This window comes from Vespula pensylvanica, chromosome 2 (assembly GCF_014466175.1).
Source record: "Vespula pensylvanica isolate Volc-1 chromosome 2, ASM1446617v1, whole genome shotgun sequence".
Classification (NCBI taxonomy): Eukaryota; Metazoa; Arthropoda; class Insecta; order Hymenoptera; family Vespidae; genus Vespula; species Vespula pensylvanica.
Genome location: NC_057686.1, coordinates 1,042,417 through 1,067,300, shown reverse-complemented (window position 1 = coordinate 1,067,300; position 24,884 = coordinate 1,042,417). Strand labels below are relative to the sequence as shown.

Here is a 24,884-nt window from a genome sequence, read left to right as displayed (position 1 = left end):
TGTTTTTTTTTTTTTTTAATCGAAAACGATGCATAATAGATTATAAATTTGGATTAATCGAGATTTTTTTCTTTTTCTTTTCTTTTTTTTTTTTTTTTTTGTTTAATCTGCCAACAATCTTTAATTAGATAATATTATTTGAAATAAATCTATTATCGTTTCTAATGATCTCGAACGAAATATTGGAGAATGCGCAAAAGTCCAAGGCTGTTAAGGTTGACTATTACTAATCAAAGTATTTGACATTGAATGGATATTTTTTTTTTTTTTTTTCTTATTTTTAATATGACAATAGGAGGATTAATAATGCGAATCCTTAGATCTTTAGTAATTTTCAATATCGATTTATCGTTAATTAATAAATTATTTAATGAATAAATTAATAGTGTTTCTTAAAAAATTGTAATACACATATAATGCTTATATTACGTACTGTTAAATAATTAAATAATATTTCACCGCGTTGACGACGTAAGATTATGCATACTTTCTTTTTCGCGACATTGCGCATGCGCTGAAATAGTTATAAATATTAAATAAATGCTTATAATCATTTATTGAAAAAGGATTTACATGTAATAAAAGTTTATCGAGAAATTTTTTTGCTTCTTATCTTTAATATTTGATTTAATACGTCAGTTGTTATATACAGTGTTTTTATGTAATGTAGTACAATCATTCAAATATGCTGTCTAATATGAATCTAGGAATAGGTTAATCAGTAGTTATTCTTCAGTCTTATTAAATGTATCATTGAGAATCTCTTTATTATAAGTTATATTATGAGTATCAATATGAGAATTATTTTTAAATCATATCAAAAATTACTGTCAAAATATCCAGTGAGAATTCAAGCAATGCAAGCTGGTAATAATACATCGTGTTCCTTTTTTGTATTGGTTTTACTATAATATATCTTGTTCTTTTTTTTTATTATTATTAATTATTATTAAACTTTTTTGACAATGCAGGTATTTTAATGGGACTAGGCGATCAATTATCACAGAATTTAATAGAACGAAGAAAATTTAAAGATTTAGATTTTGTAAGAACTAGTCATTTTGCTAGTATTGGCTTTTTTATAGCCGTGAGTAGAGCAAAATTTTATTTAAAGGAATTCTATAATTTGTGACAATTGTAATGAATATTTTATAAGTAATGATAAAAGTTATTAGAATGTTTTTTTTTAATTTTTTTATCAGGGTCCAGCAACTACAACATGGTACCGTATATTGGATAAATATATTGGTTCCAAAGGAGGAGTTATAGTTGTGAAGAAAGTTTTATGCGATCAACTACTTTTTGCTCCTACTTTTTTAAGTATTTTACTCGTTTCTATCGGATTATTACAAGGGAGTAATATCAATAGTTTAAAACATAAATTGGAAACTAGTTACTTTGAAATACTAATAAATAATTATAAGGTAACAAATATTTTTTTTCTTCTAAATAATTATAGTAGATTTCAAGTGTACTATTATTTTAATTAATCATATATATATTATACGAAGTGAAATTTTTTAATTTTTATTTTTTATTATTTTAGATTTGGCCAATGGTACAGTTAGTCAATTTTTATTTTATTCCATTACAGTATCAAGTATTACTTGTACAATCAGTTGCATTATTATGGAATACATATATTTCCTATATAACTAATACAAAAGTAAGATAATAAGTATCTATAATGAAATTAATATTTTAAAAATTAAAGAAATTATCTTTTTTATTTATCTTCATAAATAAATAAGAATGGAAGACTACGGGTAGTATGGATTAGATGATAATTCCTTAGATTACTAGGATGACACAAAACATCAAAAAGATTTAATATGTGCTTTTAAAAATGATTGTGCTACTATAATTACTTGTACATTCCAATAAAGATATGTATCTGCATTAACCATATAATATATTATGTAACATATACATACTCAGAAATATTTTTTATGTTCTTCTAAATATATACAAAATTATGATTAATAAAAGGGTTAAATAAATGCAAAAGTATATTGAAATAAGGCATCATACTTTCAATTTTTATAATTATTTATATTTATCTTTTCGAAAAATTTAGATAGTTATGAAAATTGTATAATTACAGGATAGCTTTAATTTTTGTTTTTATTAATTACGCATTATATGTCTTTCAGATATAATTCTTTTTATAAAGTTAGCACCACAGTAAATACCATATTATTATCATAAATCGAATACGAAAAATTAAGCAAGAAGTAATTTGTTTAATTACATGTTACTTTCTAGCAGTAACTTAGATTTTAATTATATAATTTTCTATATAAATATCAATATAAAAACAATATTATTTTTTATTGTGTAGCACATAATATACATTTAGATCTCGATATACTATTAAGAATAGTCACAAATAATATTCGTAACATAACTTTTATATAAAAAACAATTCGAATTAGATAAAAATCTTGAAAAGAGGGAAGTACTTTCTTTTTGTAATCATTCTTCTAACTTTCTTTTCTTTTCTTTCTTTTTTTTTTTTTTTTTTCAATTCAAGTTCTTTTTGGTAGACAAATTCCTGAAATAGAAACGCTAGATAAAATATTATAATATCTTGATTTAATTTTCACAAAAAGATATTACAAATGTTTACAAGTATCAATAACATTATTAACTGTTCTATATGTAAAAAAAAAAAAAAAGAAAAGAAGAGAGAGAAAAAAGAAAAAAAAAAGAAGATAATACTATTTTACATTTCATGCAATCAATTTAATACAAGAAAGAGGACTGTTTCTCATATTGTTGCATATTATAATATAATTTTGGACATTTTTAAAAACATAAATATTGGAAATGCATTTATATATCTAATCTAATCTAATCTAATCACCAATATTTACAACTAATAATGTACATAAAAAAATGTGTGAATATATCATACAAATAAAATCAAATAAAAAGATATTTTACTTCTTTTCTTTCTGTTTTTTTTTTTTTTTTCTTTTATCAACTATAAATATGTCTTAACTTTATGCCTGTGGCTGTATTTTTCTTTGATTATGTATAGCAAAATTTTCAAACCTGTACGCGTTGTACTATTAAAAAAGTAAGTTCTTCAAAGAACCTTCTAAGCATATACATCTGTTAGTTTCTTTCCTTTTTCTTTTTTTTTTCTTTTTTTTTTATGTAATATGTGAAATATAACAGATGGAGCTTATTAATCAAAAGCTACACAATAATTTCTTTTTGCAAAAATGTTTCGATATCTACTCGACAAATAGGACAACGTTTGTTGGTGCACAACCATTGGTCGACGCAATCTATGTGGAATAAATGCATACATGGAAGCCTCCTACAAAAAATAAGGAAAGGATCAATATATAATTCAATAAAATTGGCATGGTGTCTTACAATATATTGGAAGAAAAAGATAATAAAATAAAATAAAATTTACCTCACACTTTCACAATCTTCAAATTCTGATAAACATATCGTACACTTTTCAATTGCATCTTCACCATTTTCTACTTTTTTTACCTAAAAATAAAGAAAAATTGTATTTGTTAATTTCATTTCATCGTACGGATCATTTGCATTAATTAAAAGAAATAAAAAAAAAAAAAAAAAAAAAAAAAAAAAGAATCGTTTACCTACCCGTTTGTATTTATGTGGGAATGTGTGACTTTCGATAGATTCTTGAGTAGCACCATAACTTATATGAGCCATACGACGTAAATCAACGATTCGCATGTAATTTTCAAGACGTGCAGACATATGCCTTGGTTGATGTAATATTAAATCTGGTAAACCTGCTGTAGATGGTAACGTATTTCCACGTGTTATAGATGTATGCTGTATACAAATATAGAAAGCATATCAAATATTGTTTATTAGAGACACATTGCATTTCACAATTAAAATTTATATATCAAATCTTACCAAGTTTGGAGAGAAACTTATATGAAGATGATGCATACGTGAAGGCATTATATGAACATGATGCATACGCTGAGGTATTTGTGGATGTGTATCATAATGATACATATGATGATGAACGTGTTGATGAACTGGTATTGATGTCATCATATCCTGAGAAGGTTCCATTTCTTCTACATCACTTAAATGGTTTACCTGTATATATGTACATAAGTATGTGTGTGTGCGTGTGTGTGTGTATATATACATATATATAAATTATATTAATTTGTAAGTATTATCATATGTTTTTTACCATCATAGTTGGTGCACAAGTAGGAGCAAAATTTGGTGGTCCTCTTGCTTCTGGATGACTGTAAACAGTTGGTTGTTGCGGTGGTGGCAAGACTCTAGACGGTAATAATCGTGGTGGTATAAGAGAAGGCGAGATATAATTTTCAGCAAATGGAACAGCATCGCTTCCATTGCAATGAGTAGTTGAATGAATATGAGTTGGAGGAAAACAATTCCCATAAGTATGTTCATGTTCTGCGGTTTGATTTATATGCGTATTCTGTGGCATACAACTGCTATTTAAAAAAGAACAATTAATATTATTTATTACCAAAAGAATAATTAATATTATTAATTTACCAAAAGATGACAAGTGTATAGAAAACATTAAAAAAAAAAAAAAAAATAATAATAATAATAATAATAATAATAATAAATAAAACTAACGTATGATGCGACGAAGATCTTGGATAAAGTCTTCTTCTATGAACCTCTTGAACACGTTGTTGATTCATCCATAATCTTTCTTGTACAGGATGCATACGAGAAGATGTAGTTCCTGTTGTTGTATCTATAAATAAATAAATATATATATATATATATATATATAATTTCTAGAATTAAATATGTAAAAAAGTAAAACGAATTTTTACCTCCTAGCGTACTATATCTTGAATGTAAAGTTGGAGTTCGATGACGATAATACATATGTCGATTGTGATACATATGCGTTCTATGATGTGCAGCAGAATCATGCAAATAAAAGACATTTTTTAATTACAATACTATAATAAATTGAATGAAATACAATTTAGAAATAACTATGTTATGTTAATGTTACTATTTACCTTTGAATGTGTTCTCCTGTCCATGGATTTACTGGATTGTTAAATGACGTAGATGTAGGTGTTGGTTCTTCATCAGATTCTGCGGTTAAGTCAACCAAAGTGACTGTACGATTTTCTTCAGTGTCATTTTGTACAGAATTCTAGAAATAATAATTATAATGTATAACGACATCATAAAAAAAAAAAAAAATGTTTTTTTTTTGCTTACTTCATTATGATTTACAGTTCCAAGTACTTCTATAGATCCATCTTCATCGTCACTATCGCTACTGGATGACCAGTCCAATTGTAAATCTGGTGCCGATGGAGCATCATCAATTCCTATTTTTGAAGAAATATTTCATTTAATATAAATGAAAGATTATAAGAATTTAAGAAATCATATATAATGATTTCTTATAAAGTATATATAAGTGATCATACTTGATGAATGAGCTATATTTGTATGCGCTTCTTGAGAGTTTATTACAGTAGATAAATCAGAATGACATAAATTGTTAGATTCATTGATATTTCTATTTTCAACAGTCTGTAAAGCACCATTAACACCATTAATATGTTCTGATGATTTCACGGAACTGTAAATAAAGGTAGAAAATATATGTCTTTAGAGATTAGAAATTGCAGTCCTTAATCGCTATTAATTTATTTATGCACATTTTACCTGTTAGAATTGTAATAATCTGATGTCCTAGATGGTCCAGCTATATTGAAGTTATCTACTTGTTGATCAGTTCTACGTTTTTGTTCATCATTTTCTTTTTTTTTATGTTTCACCGATCCATCTTGATCGTGTAAAATTCTTTTATGTCTATAAGTATCGCCAGTTCTATCTTCTCTAGCACTATTCAACTGCCGTGTAACTGATTCTTTCTTAAAAGTTCTCTCTTGTCTGTTTTGGCACATATCACAATTTAAAGTATCAGTTTGCCAATATTCATTGGAATTACCATTCGTATTAGATGTAATGTAGCCTCCGAACATAAAACTATTTTGTGAACTAGCATGCGCCGTATCATTATATGATTCCATAGGTGCTACCTCTGATTCTTCGATATCACTTTCTGCAAATAAATGTTCGTACTCCATCTCATTTCCTAAAAAGATAAAAATGATGAAACTTTATTGTTTTACAAAAAAATGAATAAATAAAATATACGATTTCTTTGCGAATGTCATTACCAGAAGTAAAACGAGATTGCGGAGATGGATCAACTGTAGACGAGAATGCCGTATCAAATATATCAGCTAAGGAAGTAGAATTAGCTTCTACCGATCCAGTCGTTGATTCTCCGTTAAATAGATCAGCCTGCTGTTCCTCTACTTTGCTTTTATGCCATAAATTTCCTGAATTTGAACTATCTTCCATTCTATAAAATAAAGAAAGATACCTTGATATCATATCAAATATACATAATTTATAATTAAATCGTTGTACAACGTACTTTGCAAACGTTCAGATAAAAGACCAGCTTTCCTAATTCATCTCTTTAGTTTTTCGCTTTCATTTATAAAAAAACCAAGCGTTACACACAAAACACGTATGTATCACATTTTACTATTACATATAATCGACAATAAGTTTATTAATTTAGTATATTAAATTGAATTATGATCTTTCCACGTATGTACTGGATCATTTCTATTTTATTATCAATTTAGAAAGCACAGGAAAAATATTAACGAGTACTGAAAATATAAATATTTTATTTCTATAATTTCACAAAAGCAATTTACTATAATTCTTGTTAAATATAGAAAGTAATTATAAACAATTGAGGAAAATGAAGCATGTTGCATATTAATAAAGAAATAAAGATAATAAAGAAAAATTATAAGGAATATTTTGAAAATATATTTTTTTAGATTTTAACAAGATAATACTTTTATATTTATTATTATTTTTATAAAAGTATTAATCTCTTAGAAATATTTAAAAGATAAATAATAAACAGTGAATGATTAACGTAAGAAATAAAAATATACCTTGCAGAGCCCTATAAAACGTGGAAAGTAGCTTTCACCACGCCATTTTCATCAAATATAATTTAGTTACTCTACAAATTGTATTCTCGTTCTACACACTAGCATAGAATTTTTTTTTTTTTTTTTCTTTTATATAGTTTGGTTATATCTAAATATCAAGATCTACATTAGAATTTAGAAAAAGAGGTAAGGGAACTTCGTGTGTCAATAATAACATTAAAAGCGAAATGAACTTGTGTAGACCGTTTCTTTGGTAATATACATTTGGCAACTATGATATCATCAACTGTAACTTTTATCATAGACGTGATATATAACAGATCTTTCATGTTATGAAATTTCTTACCTCAATAAACTGAAATACCGACGTGTATCAAACGCTAGTTAGAACGTGAATATGCTCTTGCATTTAATCAAATTCAGGATGTTCCGAAATTGAAACGTGAATAAAAGAATGAAAATTTGAAAAAAAAAAAAAAAAAAAAAATTACTAAAAATAGAAATTTACTATTCTCTTTCCATTTTCCTATATCCGCGATACGGATTTTGTTTTCTTTATTGTTTTTATATTGGTATCAACATTCGCCTACACAATAAATAATATGTATACATGATTATCAGATATATGATAAATATTAAATGTATTTCAGATTAGGTTATATATATACATACATAGATATTATTTTTTATTTGATATTTCCAATGAAAATTTTTTTTCATGAATATAGATTAATCCATCTACATGCATATAGATATTCATAAACATATATGCATACATATACACATAGGCACGCATACACACATACATATATCACTGTTTATTTAAACATCTAAAGAAAATTTCTACTTAAGACTAAACTTATAATTATTTATAATTTATGAGTGTAATGCTTCACAAAGAAAGTACATGTGTTCGGATATTATTTACTTAAAAAATAATACTTTTTTATAATTTATTAAAAGAGGATATTCACTTATATTTTAATATCACTTATATTGCTAAATGTGTACTTTTTTTTTTTATATATAATTAACATATAATATCTACACATATAAAGGCTAGGATATATCAAATATAAAGAAACAAACATATTTATGTACTAAATTAATTAGATACATAATTATGTTGTTAATAGTACCACAGACAGTACAGCATATTAATTAGCTAATACAACAAATTAATTGAGGTAAGTTTTTAGTATATTTTCAAGTGCTTCTTTATCTTCCGGATATTCTTTAGAAGTTTCTTCGTTTGGCACATAATGTGTTTCTTTAAAACAACGAAAATAATGTCCAATTTGATAATGATTTACCATTCTTGGTCTTGTTGATAATAATAAATATTCTGTTAAATAAAAAGATAAGAATATTCTTTATAACAAGTAGAATACTTAAATTATATTTCAACGATTACGAATATTATACCTTGAGGTACATAACGAGATGATCCATCATCAACAAAAGCATTATAGAATGGTTGATCTAAATTTTCACTATCTTCTATTTGATGCCAATTGACAGGAGGTTGACAAGACGTATTCCATCCTGTTATTACGCATAAATTATCGTCCACTTTATGCGTCATTATTAAACCAACGGCATATTTTACTTTTGACGTTCTTCGTTTCGGTTGTATCTCTTCCTAAAAATGATAATAGAATTGCATTAAATTCTGCTCATTAATTTTATAATCGTATGCATGATCTTTGATATATAATTATAAATAATAAATCTAATTAAAATATCAAATAATTAACATACGTACTTCAGATCTATGAGACTTCTGAAACATATGCAACATTGGTTGAATTAAAGATACTTCTTCCCTAGTTTCTAAATCCTAAAATGTCAGATTAATTCATGTGAAATGAAATTCAACATTTTCATTAGATTAGAAAGAAAATATCACATTCGCTTAATTTCTTTTTTTTTTTTTTTCCTTTTTTTAATTAACCTTTTGCACATTCTGCAACATTATCACTAATTCTGATACATCCATCTGATGAAGCATATAAAAGCGACCCAAGTGTAGAATAGTAGTTGTGTCGTGAGGTTGCATCATGTAATTCAATTCTAAAGCAGAACGTATGCGTGTTGTTCTACCATTTAAATGGATGTGTTGTCTTGCTGCTATATCTAGATTATATGCCATTCTTGTTACAACCTTTTAATCAATGAAGAACATATAGATATATTATAGATTTATTTCTTTTTTCAATGTGTTTTGTTGAAAATTAGATTTATAAAGACAATAATATACACCTCTACAGCAGTTGCAGGATTATGTACATTGTACTTTGCTATTGGACATCTAGAAATTCCACCAATTCTAGGACAATTTTTTTTAGTTAAAAATTGACCGCCATTAAGCACGTCGATATAAAAACTTTCTATATTTTCTGGATCTGGAACATTACTAAAAGAGAAATTATGAATTTGTTAAAAATATATTCAATATAATATTAATTTCTTTCTATTTTAAGATATCATAGTAATAATTAATTTGAAAATTAATAGTTACTATTTTTCTTTCCATCGTAATAAGAAATGTGATGGAAAACTAACAGGCTCGCATCGTACTCCAAGTCGTCTTGCGACACTTTCAAATATAATTGCTAACGTCATTGGAATTCCATGTTTACGTTCCAAAACCTACATTTTACAAAAATATTTTTTTAACAAATATATTATGATATATTATCTTTTTTAAAAAACATACCCTGTCGATGAATGAATTTTCTGATGAATAATACATTTCGCTATTTCCATAGAAACCTAATTTTTGGAACAGTACTTCGCATAGTACTTCCATGATCTGCCTTGTTTCTAAAGTACTCCATTGATTATCATCAATATTTCTATTTTTCCAAGTTAATAATTCTTCTGCGGGTAATGAAAATATAGAATGCGTAGGATGTCTTTCATATAATAAATTTTTTGTTTGATTAGCTATGTCATCAAGTAATGAAGAAATATAAGAATAAGAAATATGTCGTTCTGGTTGACTCCATTGCGCTACTATAGTTGCACCTTTTTCTAAAATTTGTTTGTTTGGTGGAAAATGAATAAATCTTTGCCATTCTTCCGTTAAATAATTCTGTCTTAAATATCGAAGGACTATAAAGGCATAATATCTATACGTTAAGTTAGTATTTCTGTAAAAAAAAAAAAAAAAAATAAAGGTAATATTTTTAAAGTGGTATAAAATATATCAATTAAAATTAATATACATTTAGATAAAGTATAACTCACATAACAGGACGGTTGATCAGATTGATGAGTTCATCAACAAGAAAATAATAACTTAATTGATGGGCGCCTTGTTCTGGACGGAAAAGTGGATCTAAATATTTTAATTCGGAAATAGACAATTCTTCCCTTTTGTAATGTTTGCTGGACATTAGAGACAACTGATGCATTAAATTACGCCTTATTTCAATGCTGATTTGTATTTCATTTAACCAGTTAAATACTTTTAACTCATTATTTTCTTCGTAATATTCCTTCAAAAGAGGCCATCTATACAATGATAATAATAATAATAATAATAATAATAATAATAATAATAATAATAATAATAATAATAATAATAATAACAATAACAATAACAATAACAATAACAACAACAAAAACAATAGTAATGATGATGATGATGATGATGATGATGATAATGATGATGATAATAATAATAATAAAATAATAATAATAATAAAAAATAATAATAATAACAATAATAATAATATAATAAAATAATAATAATAATAGATAATTAATATTAAATAAAAAGTAATATTGTTGAGATATTAATAAATTTTTAAAAAGGCAAATATAATATTAATAATATGCATATATGGTATAATACCTTTGAAAGTATTTGACTTTCCACAATTTATTGTTACTTTTGACAGTTCGATATAAATGCTTGCATGACATCGAGAATCTAATAATATCTAGAAATGTAATATTCGGATTTTCTAAAATACATTCGATAATCTCTCCTGGTATAAGTGTTATGACATCTGTAGCCATTTTTCGTATTGTATCTTAAGATAATGAATTAATAAAAAACCGCAACAATTCAATGCCCATTTATTTAGTCCACTGCACTGATTTTAAATGACGTAGACTGATGAAATAAAATAAATCTACACATAGAAGAGTAAACATTTTCTAGCGACTCAAATACCAAATGTTACTAGTTCGAAATAGTTCTAAGAAGCTTATTAGACCAAACGAATATCCATAGATCATCATCAAACGATCAAGAAGAGGATCACATTATTGGCCATATTTAAGAAGTTCTACTTTTAATTTCTTATAATTTTACATGTTTCAATTTGAACAAAGAATGACCTTGAGTCATATCATACAAAAACATTGTGAATGTTTTTTTTGTGATTTGCAGTTTGATTAAAAAAGTAGGGTTAGGTCACATGATCAGATTTAACCAATAGGAGACTCATATAAAAAGTCCAATCAAATATGAGCAGCCATGTTATTTTTTCATTCGCGCGATATCAAACAGCATCACTTCGTTTGTATTCGTCAGAAAGGAGATATCGTCGCTCGAACATTTTACTTTTCAAACATTTTAAGAAAAGAACGAATTTAATTACTAAGGTATCATCGTTACATTATTTTTGTGTAATATCAGTGTGTCTATGAATAGACTTTACAGACATACCTATACGATTAAATATTATTAACTAATAGTTTCTTAGTAATTCGTAACAAGTATTTATAATTATGAAATTTCGAATAAATATATATTTTTTTTTTTTTTTGTTAACCTGATGGATCTCCATATACAGCAACCACCAAAAAGTGAAATTCGGGCAATCAATATTACCTGCGTTTTTCTATAAAAAATTTTAATATGAACTGTATCTAACAAGTACTATTAAGTTGAACGACTGCGTTTCTATTTCGTCAATATTATATTTGCATATATTTAGAAAGACTTTCTTAAACATCATTGATTTTATTTTTTTACAATTTATTTACTTACCGACGGTCGATAATCTTATGTATGTACCATGAATTCTCGATCGTTAATATTCAAGCATTTATTTTTTTTTCATGGTTAAATAATTTTAAAAGGTATTAAGAACGAATATATATATATATATATCAGGAAAAAATATATGTAATCGATATTTTATTTGATTATAAAATAAAAAATTGATATGTATAAACGATGCATAAATATTTGCACCAATGGCCTGCAAACGTTTGAGAAAGTAATTGAGAAAACACGTCGACAGATAGCGCTGCGATACTACAAATATACATGAAAGCAATTCTTCGTTATATCGTTGGACATTACTTATAACTAATTATTCGAATTATTTGATTATAAATAAAAGAAAAAAGAAGAACGATGTCATATCTTGTAATAATAATTTGTTCAAATGTCTAGATTTATCAATCATTAAAAACGATTCCGAATCAAAAAAGAGAATAGAATAAAAAATGAAGATTCAATTTGAAATAAAATCTACGTGGACTCACCTTTATATCGTGGCGTCACCTGTCAACGTGCGATAACAGCTTTATTGTTTGTGCTTGCATTAAAGAAATAAAAAGAAGTATGTATATCTCGTGTGAGCTTGAAGTAATACATAACCATGTACATATGTACATAATCCATCTTTAGAGTTGTGATTATTATCATCGTAAGATAGTCAATGTTTGATTTATTTTACGTTGGAAGTGTAAGTTTAAGTTTAAGAAGAAAGAGAGAGAGAGAGAGAGAGAGAGAGAGAGAGAGAGAGAGAGAGAGGGAGGGACAGAGAAAGAAAAAGAGAGATAGATAGAGAGAAAAAGAACAAATTAATTGATTTTTCAAAAGAAGATAGTATAACCACGGTTTACTCTTTTGTGATTTAATGTCATTGCAGGAGGACGATTGTCCTTGACTGCAGTATGCGTTAATTGGAAAAAGATAAACGTATATAAACAGAAAGCGGGGTGGGGGCGGGGGGGTTGAAGAAGAAGAAGAAGAAGAAAAAAAAAAAGAAAACGTCCAAGTTTGTGGATTTGTGTAGGAAAATTCGAAAAAGAAATTTTTCTAATTTCTTATTGCGAATGGAAGAGAAATGACGATATCTGTCGCATGTTTAGTAAGTCTATTATCTTGTAAATATATTATTTGATTAGTGCCCAATCCTATAGTAGTCAACGGTATCTTCTTAATGTTAATGACAAATATTAAGCTGTTTCGTAGTTCTTATTATAAAATTATGTGAACCAATTGAAAACGAATCTCTCATGTAAAATTGTCGAACGTCATTAAAAGCGGCAAATTTCAAATTGTACGGATCGTATTTTTTTCTAAGATTTTCGTTCTTCGCGATACAGTTCTCTCTTTTCTTTCCGTTTTGTTTTTTTTAATTTCATTTTTTTTTTCTCGACGGTCAACTGTTTTGATTTAATTAAGGTGATTTATAGGTTAAGTTGTCAATGAATGCATGAAAAGAAGATTCGAAAAGATGTTCCGTTGTTCGATCGTATTTTTTCTTTTGTTGTGTTTTGTTTTATTATTATTCTTCTTCTTTTTCTTCTTATTATTGTCGTTATTGTTGTTATCACTATTGTTACCGTTATTAGATATATATAGAACAATAGAAACGATGAAAATTTAACGTATATTGTTTGTGTTTATCATTTATTTTTGTCACTTCTATGTTTAATTGTATTATTTCATGGATAAGAAGCTTATAATTAGTGCATGATTATTTGAGTTGCGTTATGTTTCTTCTTATATATGTGTGATCTGACAAAGTATTTAGTATTGATCTGTTACAAGGGGAATTTGAAATTTGTAATATATAGTTCAATCATTTTTTATTTTAACATTTCTCGTAGTAATTAGTAGATGTCATTAGTCTTTAGGTAGAAGTTATTAATTCTTGAAAAAAGTTGTAGACAATTTTGAGGTTATATCGTTAGATATTATCTATGAAGTTACTTTCATTTGTTTTTCATTTAAAAACAAATGCTTTTATAAGGTTATAGTAGTGAGATTATAGATCGGTACTATACGGGTAATGTAATTATTATAAACTTTTTTTATTAGTGAAAACATAAGACATGGTTTGGATTTAGTATATCCAATACATTGGCAAGTATGTTTAATGCAGAGCCTGAATCTGTATCTGAGGGTTGGCATACATACGAATTACCTAGCACAATGATCCCTAATGCAAGCTCTGGAATGGACGACGAAGATCACTTTTGCAAGCTTATATTGTATAAAGAAATTAAGGATTCCAGGTATGAGACTGTATTGAAGAAAAGTACAAAATCATTGTATAACTTGTAGTATTTTTCAGAGTTCGTATATGGGATATTATTATACTAGTGCCGAATTTATTATTTCTTCTATTTATCGCTATAAGATTTAACAGAGCAAGGCTTAAATTACGTGCAACGAGTAGTCCAATATTTCTAGCGTTTTATGGACTTGTTATTTGTAACGTCGTTATCTCGGTAATACGATGCGTTGTATCAATGACGGTTAATGCTGCAGCTACCGTTGGTGGTAAAGCAGATAAAGTGCTTTGGGTTACGGTTAGATTTTTTTTATTATCTACAGAAATGAGTGTAGTAATATTTGGTTTAGCTTTTGGTGAGTTCATTTTTATTATCTACTTAACGAATCGCTGTATTTCTTTCTTTTTTTTTTTCTTTTTTTTTTTGAACTAAACACATTTCTTTTTTAGGGCATTTGGATAGTCGATCGAGTATTCGTAGAGTATTACTCGCCACATCTCTTATCGCTTTAGCGTTTACTATAACTCAAGGAACTTTAGAATTAGTTTTACCAGACGACACATTCCATATTCCAAGTAGAGATTTTTATGTATTTGGTCATGGCGGTATGATGTTTTGGTTTTGCAGCAGTCTCGTTTTTACTACGGTAATATTTTTTTCACAATAAATAATAATACATATACTTACTTAAAATTTATTTTCATTGGAAATAATTATATCTCTTTAGATATATCTTTTTATATTGATATTACCGTGGACACGATTAAGAGAACGTTTAGCACTTCCGAGTAAGTTGGAAATTGAATATTTTGAATAATATATTTCTATGTATTATAACGTCGAATATAGATATTTTAATGACGTGTTATTATAGCAAGGAAAAGCTTTTACGTTTATGCGGGCACGTTGGCCACAATGGATCTAGTACAATCAATTGGTGCAGGTTTTTTAACTTACACACAAAATCCTGTTGGACTGTGCATCGTAGATTTTACTGCAGCTGTTTATTTAACTCTCTTTACGCCATTGGTATATCACACTTTCCTATCAGAATTCCTCGGGTAAGTGTTTACTCTCATAAAAGTTTCTTTTTTATATTAGTTTTGAGGGTCGTTATCTAGAAATGTAATTTATCGTTCTAGCGTTTCGCAACCTTCGATAATGTTCTCTTACAAAGCACAAGTTGACGACGCAATGGATGAAGATACTGTATCGCTTCCTCATCAACAGAGTTTCTCATCGTTAAAAACTGACAGCGATTACATCTATCAGGTCCATACTCCGTCTATTCACATGCCCCTGTATGATCCTCAGGCATCATCCACTGCAATGCATAGGACTTCTCTGTACTCCTTAACATCTGCGAAGGATTCTAAATATAATACTACTAATCCTTATAACTCACAGGTCACATTACATAAATCATCTGGTATTAAAAATTTCGCTAGACGTTTTAGTGCAGAGAAAAGTATAAATGATTTTGCACATTATCCTTTAACAAAGTCGGATAGTGTAAGTCATATTCAAAATGGCTCACTGGATATTAAATTTTACAATCCGTTGTTAAAAGGTGACTTATCTTATAAAATTAAACTCGGCACAGCCAAGAGCGTCTCTAATTTAATATCGTCCGCAAATACCGCTAGTAATTTTATTTATAATCCTCGAATAAACAGTAGTAATTCGAATCTTTTTTTTCCAACAAAAAAAATTAATTCGGAGAATGCTTTAACAGTTTTTACATCCTTCGACAAAGAATCATCGAATGACTTATCAGTTAAGTATAGAAAGAACGAAGTGACTGATAAAAATTCCAAATCTTTTTCTGAAAAATCTTTAGATATTTTAGATTCTCCTCTGTTAGGAGATTACAGATCGCAGAATATATTAAATAAAGATAGTTGTATTAAAAATAGAAGCGAGATTAGATTGCAGAAGGATAAAGATTTAGAATTTATTCAAAATCTATCAGAAAATTGATTGCTCGATATTCTTGGATGTTTCTATAAAAAGGTATCTAATATCCCAGACTGTGTCATTTTCAACGACGAAAATATCAAAGATTAATTCCAGTATTAAAAAAAGAAAAATCTGCTGATTTAAATCAATATTTGTCATTGTTGATGTCAATCAGATATGAGAAACCAATTAAAGAACAGTCTAAATCTTTATACATGCAGACAGAATCTTTGTAAATAATTTGTCACATGTGTACTAACTTTTAGATGACTATATCAAGATTTTAATATATAGTTTGTATATAGTAGTAAATAATTTCATGATTTTATATATATATATATGTATATATATAGATATGTATATATATATATATATATATAATGTATATATATATAGATATGTATATATATATATGTATATAGATATGTATATATATATATGTATATATATATATAGAGAGAGAGAGAGAGAGAGAGAAAACTTGATCGATTTGATTGATTTTGATGCATATACTGGAATATCGTAGTATAACAGGTTAATTGGTATTTAAGTATAATTTTAAAAATTAGTATCAACGAGATGTCAAATGCGTTCAAGATTTTGTATATTACGTATGCGTTGTGTATGTGTGGGGGATGCGCGTTTGTGTAGATATATATATATATATATAGCATGATTATAGGAAATGCTCTTAATTAAACAAAATTTGATGTAGTCTATATATGCACTTGGTTTTAATTTATTTATTTATATATATATGTGTATATATATATATATACATATATATATACTATAACTTGGTTATGCCTATTATTAACACATTTATTTTATTTTGAAGATGAAACTATTCGTATCCAACCGAAACGATATAATAAAAACAAATTGGTCGTGTGCTTATTTTTTTTTTTTTTTGTTTTGTTTATTAATCACAAAGTAAAGTTTTCATGCATTAGTAAAAGCTATGCTTTGCTGGATGCACTCTCTGCTTACATATATCACACGCAATTAATTTCTATAATATCTCTACAAATTTATAATCTATATATGTGCCATATCCATAAATAATTTATTCTAATTAATTAATTAATTAATTAATTAATTATATGAAATATATTGCACATTATTAAGAGAACATAAGTTTTATTATGGATAGATACTCTTCTTCTGTTTACAGAATCACAGTGTTTACGACTCGACCCAGTTCGACACGAATACAACTCCAGTGAATCCATTGTATGCAGCATCTCTACAGAGTCCAGATAGCATTACTGGTTACAGTATAGACAGTCAAGAGGCACAGAATCAAACCAATGGTTATCAACAATGAAGTATCATCTTCTATAATCAATCATAACAATAATCTCTACGAACAAAAATTTAATAGATCTGAATAGATCCGGATGATCTAAAAAACAATTAAAGTAAAAGCAAAATAAAACAAAAAAAAAAAAAAAGAAAAGAAGATAAACCTTATCTTAAGTAAGAGAGCTTCGCAAAAAAAAATCCACTGTAAAAGTGTTCCAACAATATCTATCTGGTAGGTTCCTGCGAAGAAAAAAAAGAATGTGTGTTACAAATTTTGTAACATAATAGTTAATGTATAAGATTCTATCTGTATAAAGTATATACATTGAAAGAATTCTAGTCGTTCTTAAACAAAATGAAAAAAAAAAAAAAAGAAGAAGAAAAAAGACATAATTTCAGGGCCGTAATAATTATTTTAGGCTCTCCCTGTGATAGGACATGAATGTATTTATAAATAATTCATGATGATGATGATGATGATGATGATGATGATGATAACGATGATGATGGTGATGATGATGATACATCATAAAAAGAACAATCGTAAATCTCAAATTATAAATTTACATTATATAGAAATTTAGCCTATCTAATATAATACTTTTATTATTCTTCAGCCAGTTGAAAGCCAAGAAACGAATGATCATGTATATTTAGAAATAGTTTCTTTCGTAACTCTCTTTCTCTTTCTCTCTCTCTCTCTCTCTCTCTCTCTCTCTCTGTCTCTGTCTCTCTCTCTGTCTCTCTCTCTCTCTCTATTTTTATCTTTCTCTCTCTTTTTCCTTTTCTTTCTTTTAACATATAGATCTGTATAGATAGGAAAAACTAAAATGAACAAAAAAGAGTGACATTTTAGAGAAATGATTGTTTGTGTTAACGGCATAATCTCGTACTTAACGTGAAACAAAAAGGAAAAAAAAGGTGAAAAGAAAAAAAGACGAAAACACATGTAACATATGTAAGCATAGGAATTTGATTTCTAATCTCATTTTTTTGTTTGTTCTTTTTTATTCTTGTCCGATCGAATGCTGCGAAAAAAAGGGAAAGAATGAAATTTTTTGTCTCTCTTAGATATTTACAATACATATATACATACATACATACATACATGCATACATACATAGATACATAGATACACATGTGTACATACGTCACATATAAATTAATTTCTGATAGGTAAAAAAAAAAAAAAAAGAAGAAAAAGAAAATAGAATAAAAATAAAAATAAAAATAAAAATGAAAAATAAACAGAGCATAAAGAACGCGATCATTTATCCAAAAAAAAAGGAAAAGAAAAAAAAAATATTTCGCCACAGCGGATGAAAGACTTTACCGTATAAACAAAATAAATAATAAAATATAATGAAAAAGATAATGCCCAGTATTTGCCATAGGAAACTTGATACATCGGACATTTCAAAATATTCTCGTCGATCTTTCCGTCCTAATTATCGGATGAAATTATTCCAACCCGTTGTACAGTTGATGAAGAAAAAAAAATATCTTTTATGATTCGATGCCAAGATCAAGATTTAAAACGAGAAGAAAAAAAAAAAAAAAGAATAAAAAAGAGAAAAGCAAAATGGCGCTGGGTCTTGTTCGCTATTTTCCTACTTTTGCATCGACAAAACAAATCTTTTTCAAACGATTCCTGAAGATTTAAACACGAAGAGAGTCGTTTCTTACATCCTAAGCGTCATTTCCGACCTTGAATAATAATTTTAAGAGTTATATATAATGTGAGAAATTATATATGTACATATATATATATATGTATATATGTATGTATAATTTAAAATTATATATATATATACATATATATATATACATATATACATATAATATACTCTCACTGAATATATATGGGCAAAACTATTATGAACAACTCCATCCATAAAGTGTGCTCTGACGATGAGTGGGATACATATATTTGTATGTTTGGAAGTACACACACACACGCATATATATATATATGTATATGTATCTGTATGAGTGCGTGTATATGTGTGCGCGTGTTATTTATATATTAATATAAATATATAAATATTTATCGATATCGTGTCTCTCTATGTACTCACAATGAACAACTTCGTTGGTCAGGCAATCCTAAACGTGTACATGGGCCATATGAAAAATATGCGATCTTTTTCTTGTTTTTATTTTTTTTTTAAATTTATAAATTTCATTATTAAAGTGAAATACATGTTAAAGTGGAGAAAAAAGAAAAAGTTGCGAATTTTCCAAATGATCCCAGTATATATATACATATATACATACATACACAGATGTGTGTGTGTGTGTGTGTGTGTGTGTGTGTGTGTGTGTGTGCGTGCGCGTGCGCGAACCTGCCTATTTTCTTTTTTGTATATTAAATTTGATACCTACACGAATCATTCTCGAAAAGGGCAGATTTTGTGCTTGTGAGAGAAAGAGAGTTCGAGAAGCGACGAAAAATTAAAAACATTAAAAAAAAAGAATAAAATACATAATAGTAATAATATTAATAATAATAATAATAATAATAATAATAATAATAATAAAATAATAACAACAACAGTAATAATAATAATATTAATGATGAAAAAATAAGTAACAAGTCCTTCGTGCAGGCCTCTCTACGAGAAGAGAGAGTGATGGTTATTGATACAGGGCCGCATTTATATTTTTGAAAGCCCTAAGCGCAATACATCATTAGGAAAAATCGTTGAAAAAACAGATGTCTGTTTCAATTAATCTAATTTCTATTCAAATTCTTTTCTATCTACTCTTTTTTCTGTTCTCTTGTTGAAGTTCATTGAAAATAAAAGTCGATAATCTTTCCATAATAAAAATTATTTTAATAAAATAAAAAAAGCTAATACAACATTGTGTATACGTGTGTGCTCGCGTATGTATGTGCGTGTGTGTGGAACATATACACATATTTGCATTTAAAAAAAGTATAAAAGTAAATTAGTTCAAATTTGAATTAAAAAAACAAAACAAAAGAAAAAAAAAAAAAAGAAGAAGAAACAGCGAGATACCAGTTTGCGTTTAACGCGTCTTATGATAAATACGGCCCTGTTGTTACAGGTGGTTTAGTTGATAAGATCTTACCTCAGGATATTATCAATAATTAACGATGATCGATGAGAGCGCGATTAATGATGATGATGATAATGACAATGACGATAACGATGATGATGATGATGATGATGTTGCTGCTGCTGCTGCTGTTGACGATGATGATTTTAGCAATACGTTTAATACGTATATTTAGAAATTAATTGATAAGCGAATATTCGCGTGTTTGTATATACATAGAAAAAAAATGAAGAGGTGAAGCGAGGTGATAATGTAAACGTATAAAAGTCGACGAATGTTTCAGTCAATTGCAAATCGATTTAGACTTTGTTCATTCAGATTTGTGCTCTACATACATACATACATACGTACGTACATACATACATATATACGTACATACATGCATACATAAATACATAAGTACATACATATGTACATACATACGTACATACATACATGTATATATGTATATGTATATATAGAATAGAATTTACATAAAATCTGATAACACTTTAAAATAATAATTAATATTTTATACGGTAAGGTTTACCTATCATTAAATTTATATATAATTTTTACATATATGTATTTATCAAACGCATTACTTTTGTGATTATGAGTTAATGATACTAAAAATAATAATAATAATAATACATTTTATGGTGACATGATTTTATGATGACATATGGTGACTTATGGTGAAAATATGAAATAAACATTTCCTGAAAATATATACCGATACACACATATACACACATATGTATATATATATATATATATATATATATATATATGATTATGTGATTTGAAAGTAACAAAATTACATAATTAATATTTAAAGTGTTAATGGAATTTATGTAAAATCATGTACATATATGGATACATACCTATGATATGTATGTACGTATATACATATATATATATGTATAAAGGTATACTTTAAGGAGAAAATAAAAAATTTTCTGTGAATTTTTTTGTAATGTAAAAAATGGCAAAAATATAAACAAAATATTGTGCGATCGCGTCGAAAGTGTGTCTGTGTGTTTGTTTTAAAAGCACAAACGAAGTCGGCAATAAAGGTACCATTTTAAACACGAACACATACTATGGCTTCTATATATTTGAATCATTTCTTATTTATTATTTTTTTCATTGATATATATATATATATATGGAGAGAAAGAGAGAGAATAGATCAACTATATATACATATATGTATATACAAACTTTCTCTTAGGTCTTTAATAAACTCGGTCAATGACGTATGCTTTAATTAAATTTTTTGATCGAATTGAGTCATCGCTTGAAATAGATCAATGAGGATATTTTCTAAAGACTTGTACAATTTTGATATATATATATATATATATATATATTCTATTTTCTTTTTTTCTATGACGTATATCGTGTGGGATATCATTAAAATATTAATTATTTTATGTTACTTAATTCTTTTTTTTGTGGTGTTCAATAAAAGAAAAAATTATACCAAGTTATAATAGCGTATGACTATATAACTTATAATAGTATATGATTATACTATACTAAGCGATACATATATTTTATAATAATTAATTTTTATACGAGTTAAAAATAAACATATTACCGCACGATAAAATGAAATGAAAATTTACAAATTTATTCAAGTCATACATACATACATACATACATACGTACGTACGTACGTACATACATACATGAAAATTACAAAATTAAAAGTATTACTTTGTTTTTAAATTTTTAGAAGTCAACCATATTAATGTAATATGTACAGATACTTTTCTAGTATTTTTTTTTTTTTTTCTATCTAGAAGAGTCGAATCTTAGAAAAAAGTTTAAAAGACTTTTTAATTTGATATTTAATTTGAATTCGAGTATATTATACGTACAGGAAAAGTATAGGATCAATAACTTTTTTCTTTCTTTCTTTCTATCTTTCTTTCCTCTTGATCTCTCATCTTTCTAATATCAATCGTTTCAATTTAGATATGTCGTTTTGATAAAAGACATCGCTGAGAAGGTCAATGTTATTTTTTTTCTCTTTTTCTCTTTCTCTGTCTCTCTTTCTCTCTCTCTTTATTTCTTACTTTCTCTCTCTCTCTCTCTCTCTCTCTCTCTCTCTCTCTCTCTCTTTCTCTCTCTTTCTCTCTCTTAGTTCTTTAGGCGCCATCCTGACGCACCGAATGAAAAATAGATGGATCTAATGTTTTCATTCCAATCGTCGTGTGATTGTTGTCGTCATCGTCAATGTCGTCCGTATTACTCATTATCGTCAATTCTCGAAGTGGATATCTATACGTACAGCGTTTTATTTTTTATTTTTATTTTTTCTTTCTGAGGGGTAGTTGAAACGTTCAAGAGAACAAATTCTCTCTAGACGATGCTAATCGTCACTTTCTCACATTGATCATTTTTTACAAACAAGTATATTATATATCCATTACATATATATATATATATATATATATATATATATATTTTTATTGTAATTACGAAAAAGAGAAAAAAGAAATCAGATCGGAAATTTTTCGCCCTCTTATCATCATTGATTAAATTCCACATATCAATTTTTTAATTAAATATTTAGGAAAGAAAAAGAAAGCAAGAAAGAAAGAAAGAGATGGAGAGAAATTTATTAAACAAAAATTATATTCGTTAACTAAAGTAATATACTAAAATACAATACAAAATATATTTAATAATATATTAATAATACAGCATACTAATATACTATAATTCTACAATTTATTCAATTATATTATATATATATATATATATATAATTATTTATATATATTACACTTAGTATATACATATATTTTTTAATATATATTTACACTCCATTATTTTCTTATACATTTATTTATATGAATTAAAAATCCATTTAAATTTATTTTCTAATAGTATACTATAGTACATACTATAATACAATAATAATCATACACACACACACACACATATATATATATATATATATGCAAGAAAATAATTAGCCATAAATGACGATATCAATACGATCTACGTCACAAAATTACGTCAGATAAAATGAACGTTTTTTCTTGTTATTATTAGCTTCTAAAAAAAAAATAAACACCTCTCTCTCTCACATATACACACACACATACACACACATATACACATATACATACACTCTCGATTTCCACGAAGATCTTGTCGTAGTATTCCAGAAACAGAAAGAGAGAGATAGAGAGAGAGAGAGAGAGAGAGAGAGAGATAGCTTCAGATGATTCTTCCTTCCTTCTTCGATGATGATCGGCCTCTTACATTTATTATTTCGAAAATAATTCTATTTTGGTATAGTCTTGAAAGAGATCAATAAAGAAGATAAACGGACGAACGGACGGACAAATGGACGATCTATCTATCTAATCGATGTTGTAATAAAATAAGACGGAGAATAAGTCGTACGACATTGTGCGTTCATTCGTGCGGCAATTCAATTGACCCAATTATTTCTGTGAGAGAAGAAATAAGATATATGTGTAGGACAAATAGAATACCTACCAGAAGAAAGGGTATACGTTAATCAAGCGGATAAATTTACACATGTTTACGCACACATACAGAAATATATAAGTATTGATACGAGTATGGAAAAAATATAATATAACACAAGCAGAGCAACAAACGCAAACGTCAAAATCTTAATAAATTAATAATCAAACAAATGTATACACTTATGTATATACATACACATACATACATATATATATATATATATATATATATTCATATATTTTCTACGTATAATATAAATAAATATAAGTAATTTAAGATAGGAAAAATAAAGAAGTTTAAAAATAAAGTCAATGATATAAGAATAGGAATATATAAACTAATGCAAATGTTTATAATTTCAATAAAATTATAATCGTACGTATAAAAATATACAGGTATATCTATAAATATACGTATGAAAATATTGCTATACGCTCGTAAGAGAAACAAAGATAGATTGAGAAGAAATAGTAATTTAATAATAAAGTAAATTGATCTAAGAAAAGGAGTCAACGCAAATTCGAACGTCATGAACTATTTAATATATACATGCGTACACGCACACATACACGGACATATTTATATAGGTATTTGTACGTCAGTATGAAATAAAGATAGACAGGAAAGAAATAGTAATTTAAAAATAAAGTAAATTGATCTAAAAAAAGAAATCAATGAGCAAATCCATACGATGCATCTAACAACCCACACATACATCTATACGTTCTTAAGAAAAAAACAGATA

General features: G+C 26.9%; 4 protein-coding genes across 18 annotated transcripts; 2 read left to right on the top strand and 2 right to left on the bottom strand.

Moving 5' to 3' along the window:
- The first annotated feature begins 518 nt into the window (after positions 1-518).
- LOC122637451 (protein Mpv17) lies at positions 519-1,929 on the top strand. Its single transcript, XM_043829563.1, has 4 exons — positions 519-867; positions 972-1,087; positions 1,203-1,424; positions 1,547-1,929. Exons 1-4 carry the CDS (start codon positions 783-785, stop codon positions 1,673-1,675), a joined length of 552 nt encoding a protein of 183 aa, XP_043685498.1. The 5' UTR covers positions 519-782; the 3' UTR covers positions 1,676-1,929.
- A 233-nt stretch (positions 1,930-2,162) lies between these two features.
- On the bottom strand, positions 2,163-7,493 carry LOC122637448. 4 transcript variants are annotated; one of them, XM_043829555.1, is made up of 14 exons: positions 7,020-7,306; positions 6,479-6,722; positions 6,216-6,403; positions 5,698-6,130; positions 5,457-5,611; positions 5,242-5,354; positions 5,034-5,173; positions 4,839-4,918; positions 4,633-4,756; positions 4,208-4,481; positions 3,916-4,107; positions 3,631-3,828; positions 3,431-3,513; positions 2,163-3,328 (listed from the first exon to the last, which is right to left on the bottom strand). In XM_043829555.1, exons 3-14 carry the CDS (start codon positions 6,400-6,402, stop codon positions 3,205-3,207), a joined length of 2,103 nt encoding a protein of 700 aa, XP_043685490.1. In that variant the 5' UTR covers position 6,403; positions 6,479-6,722; positions 7,020-7,306; the 3' UTR covers positions 2,163-3,204. The 4 variants fall into 4 exon arrangements, with proteins under 4 accessions (XP_043685490.1, XP_043685491.1, XP_043685492.1 ...); XM_043829556.1 differs by lacking the exons at positions 6,479-6,722; positions 7,020-7,306 and adding an exon at positions 7,366-7,493; XM_043829557.1 differs by lacking the exon at positions 6,479-6,722 and having other exon boundaries at positions 4,208-4,478; positions 7,020-7,307.
- A 602-nt stretch (positions 7,494-8,095) lies between these two features.
- Positions 8,096-11,426, bottom strand: LOC122637449 (F-box only protein 21-like). Of its 2 annotated transcripts, none has more exons than XM_043829559.1 (9): positions 10,882-11,426; positions 10,272-10,538; positions 9,739-10,174; positions 9,541-9,671; positions 9,282-9,435; positions 8,974-9,183; positions 8,785-8,859; positions 8,445-8,661; positions 8,096-8,289 (listed from the first exon to the last, which is right to left on the bottom strand). In XM_043829559.1, exons 1-9 carry the CDS (start codon positions 11,046-11,048, stop codon positions 8,198-8,200), a joined length of 1,749 nt encoding a protein of 582 aa, XP_043685494.1. In that variant the 5' UTR covers positions 11,049-11,426; the 3' UTR covers positions 8,096-8,197. The 2 variants fall into 2 exon arrangements, with proteins under 2 accessions (XP_043685494.1, XP_043685493.1); XM_043829558.1 differs by having other exon boundaries at positions 8,096-8,364; positions 10,882-11,423.
- A 928-nt stretch (positions 11,427-12,354) lies between these two features.
- Positions 12,355-17,892, top strand: LOC122637450 (transmembrane protein adipocyte-associated 1 homolog). Of its 11 annotated transcripts, none has more exons than XR_006329246.1 (8): positions 12,355-12,607; positions 14,098-14,294; positions 14,354-14,649; positions 14,744-14,940; positions 15,022-15,082; positions 15,169-15,355; positions 15,437-16,594; positions 16,724-17,150. XR_006329246.1 is itself a non-coding variant. In XM_043829562.1 (8 exons), the coding sequence occupies exons 2-8, from the start codon at positions 14,149-14,151 to the stop codon at positions 17,578-17,580; spliced, it is 1,170 nt and encodes a 389-aa protein (XP_043685497.1). In that variant the 5' UTR covers positions 12,784-13,141; positions 14,098-14,148; the 3' UTR covers positions 17,581-17,892. The 11 variants fall into 11 exon arrangements, 1 of the variants encoding a protein (XP_043685497.1); XR_006329247.1 differs by having other exon boundaries at positions 12,601-12,733; XR_006329252.1 differs by having other exon boundaries at positions 12,601-12,733; positions 14,344-14,649.
- Positions 17,893-24,884: the final 6,992 nt, after the last annotated feature.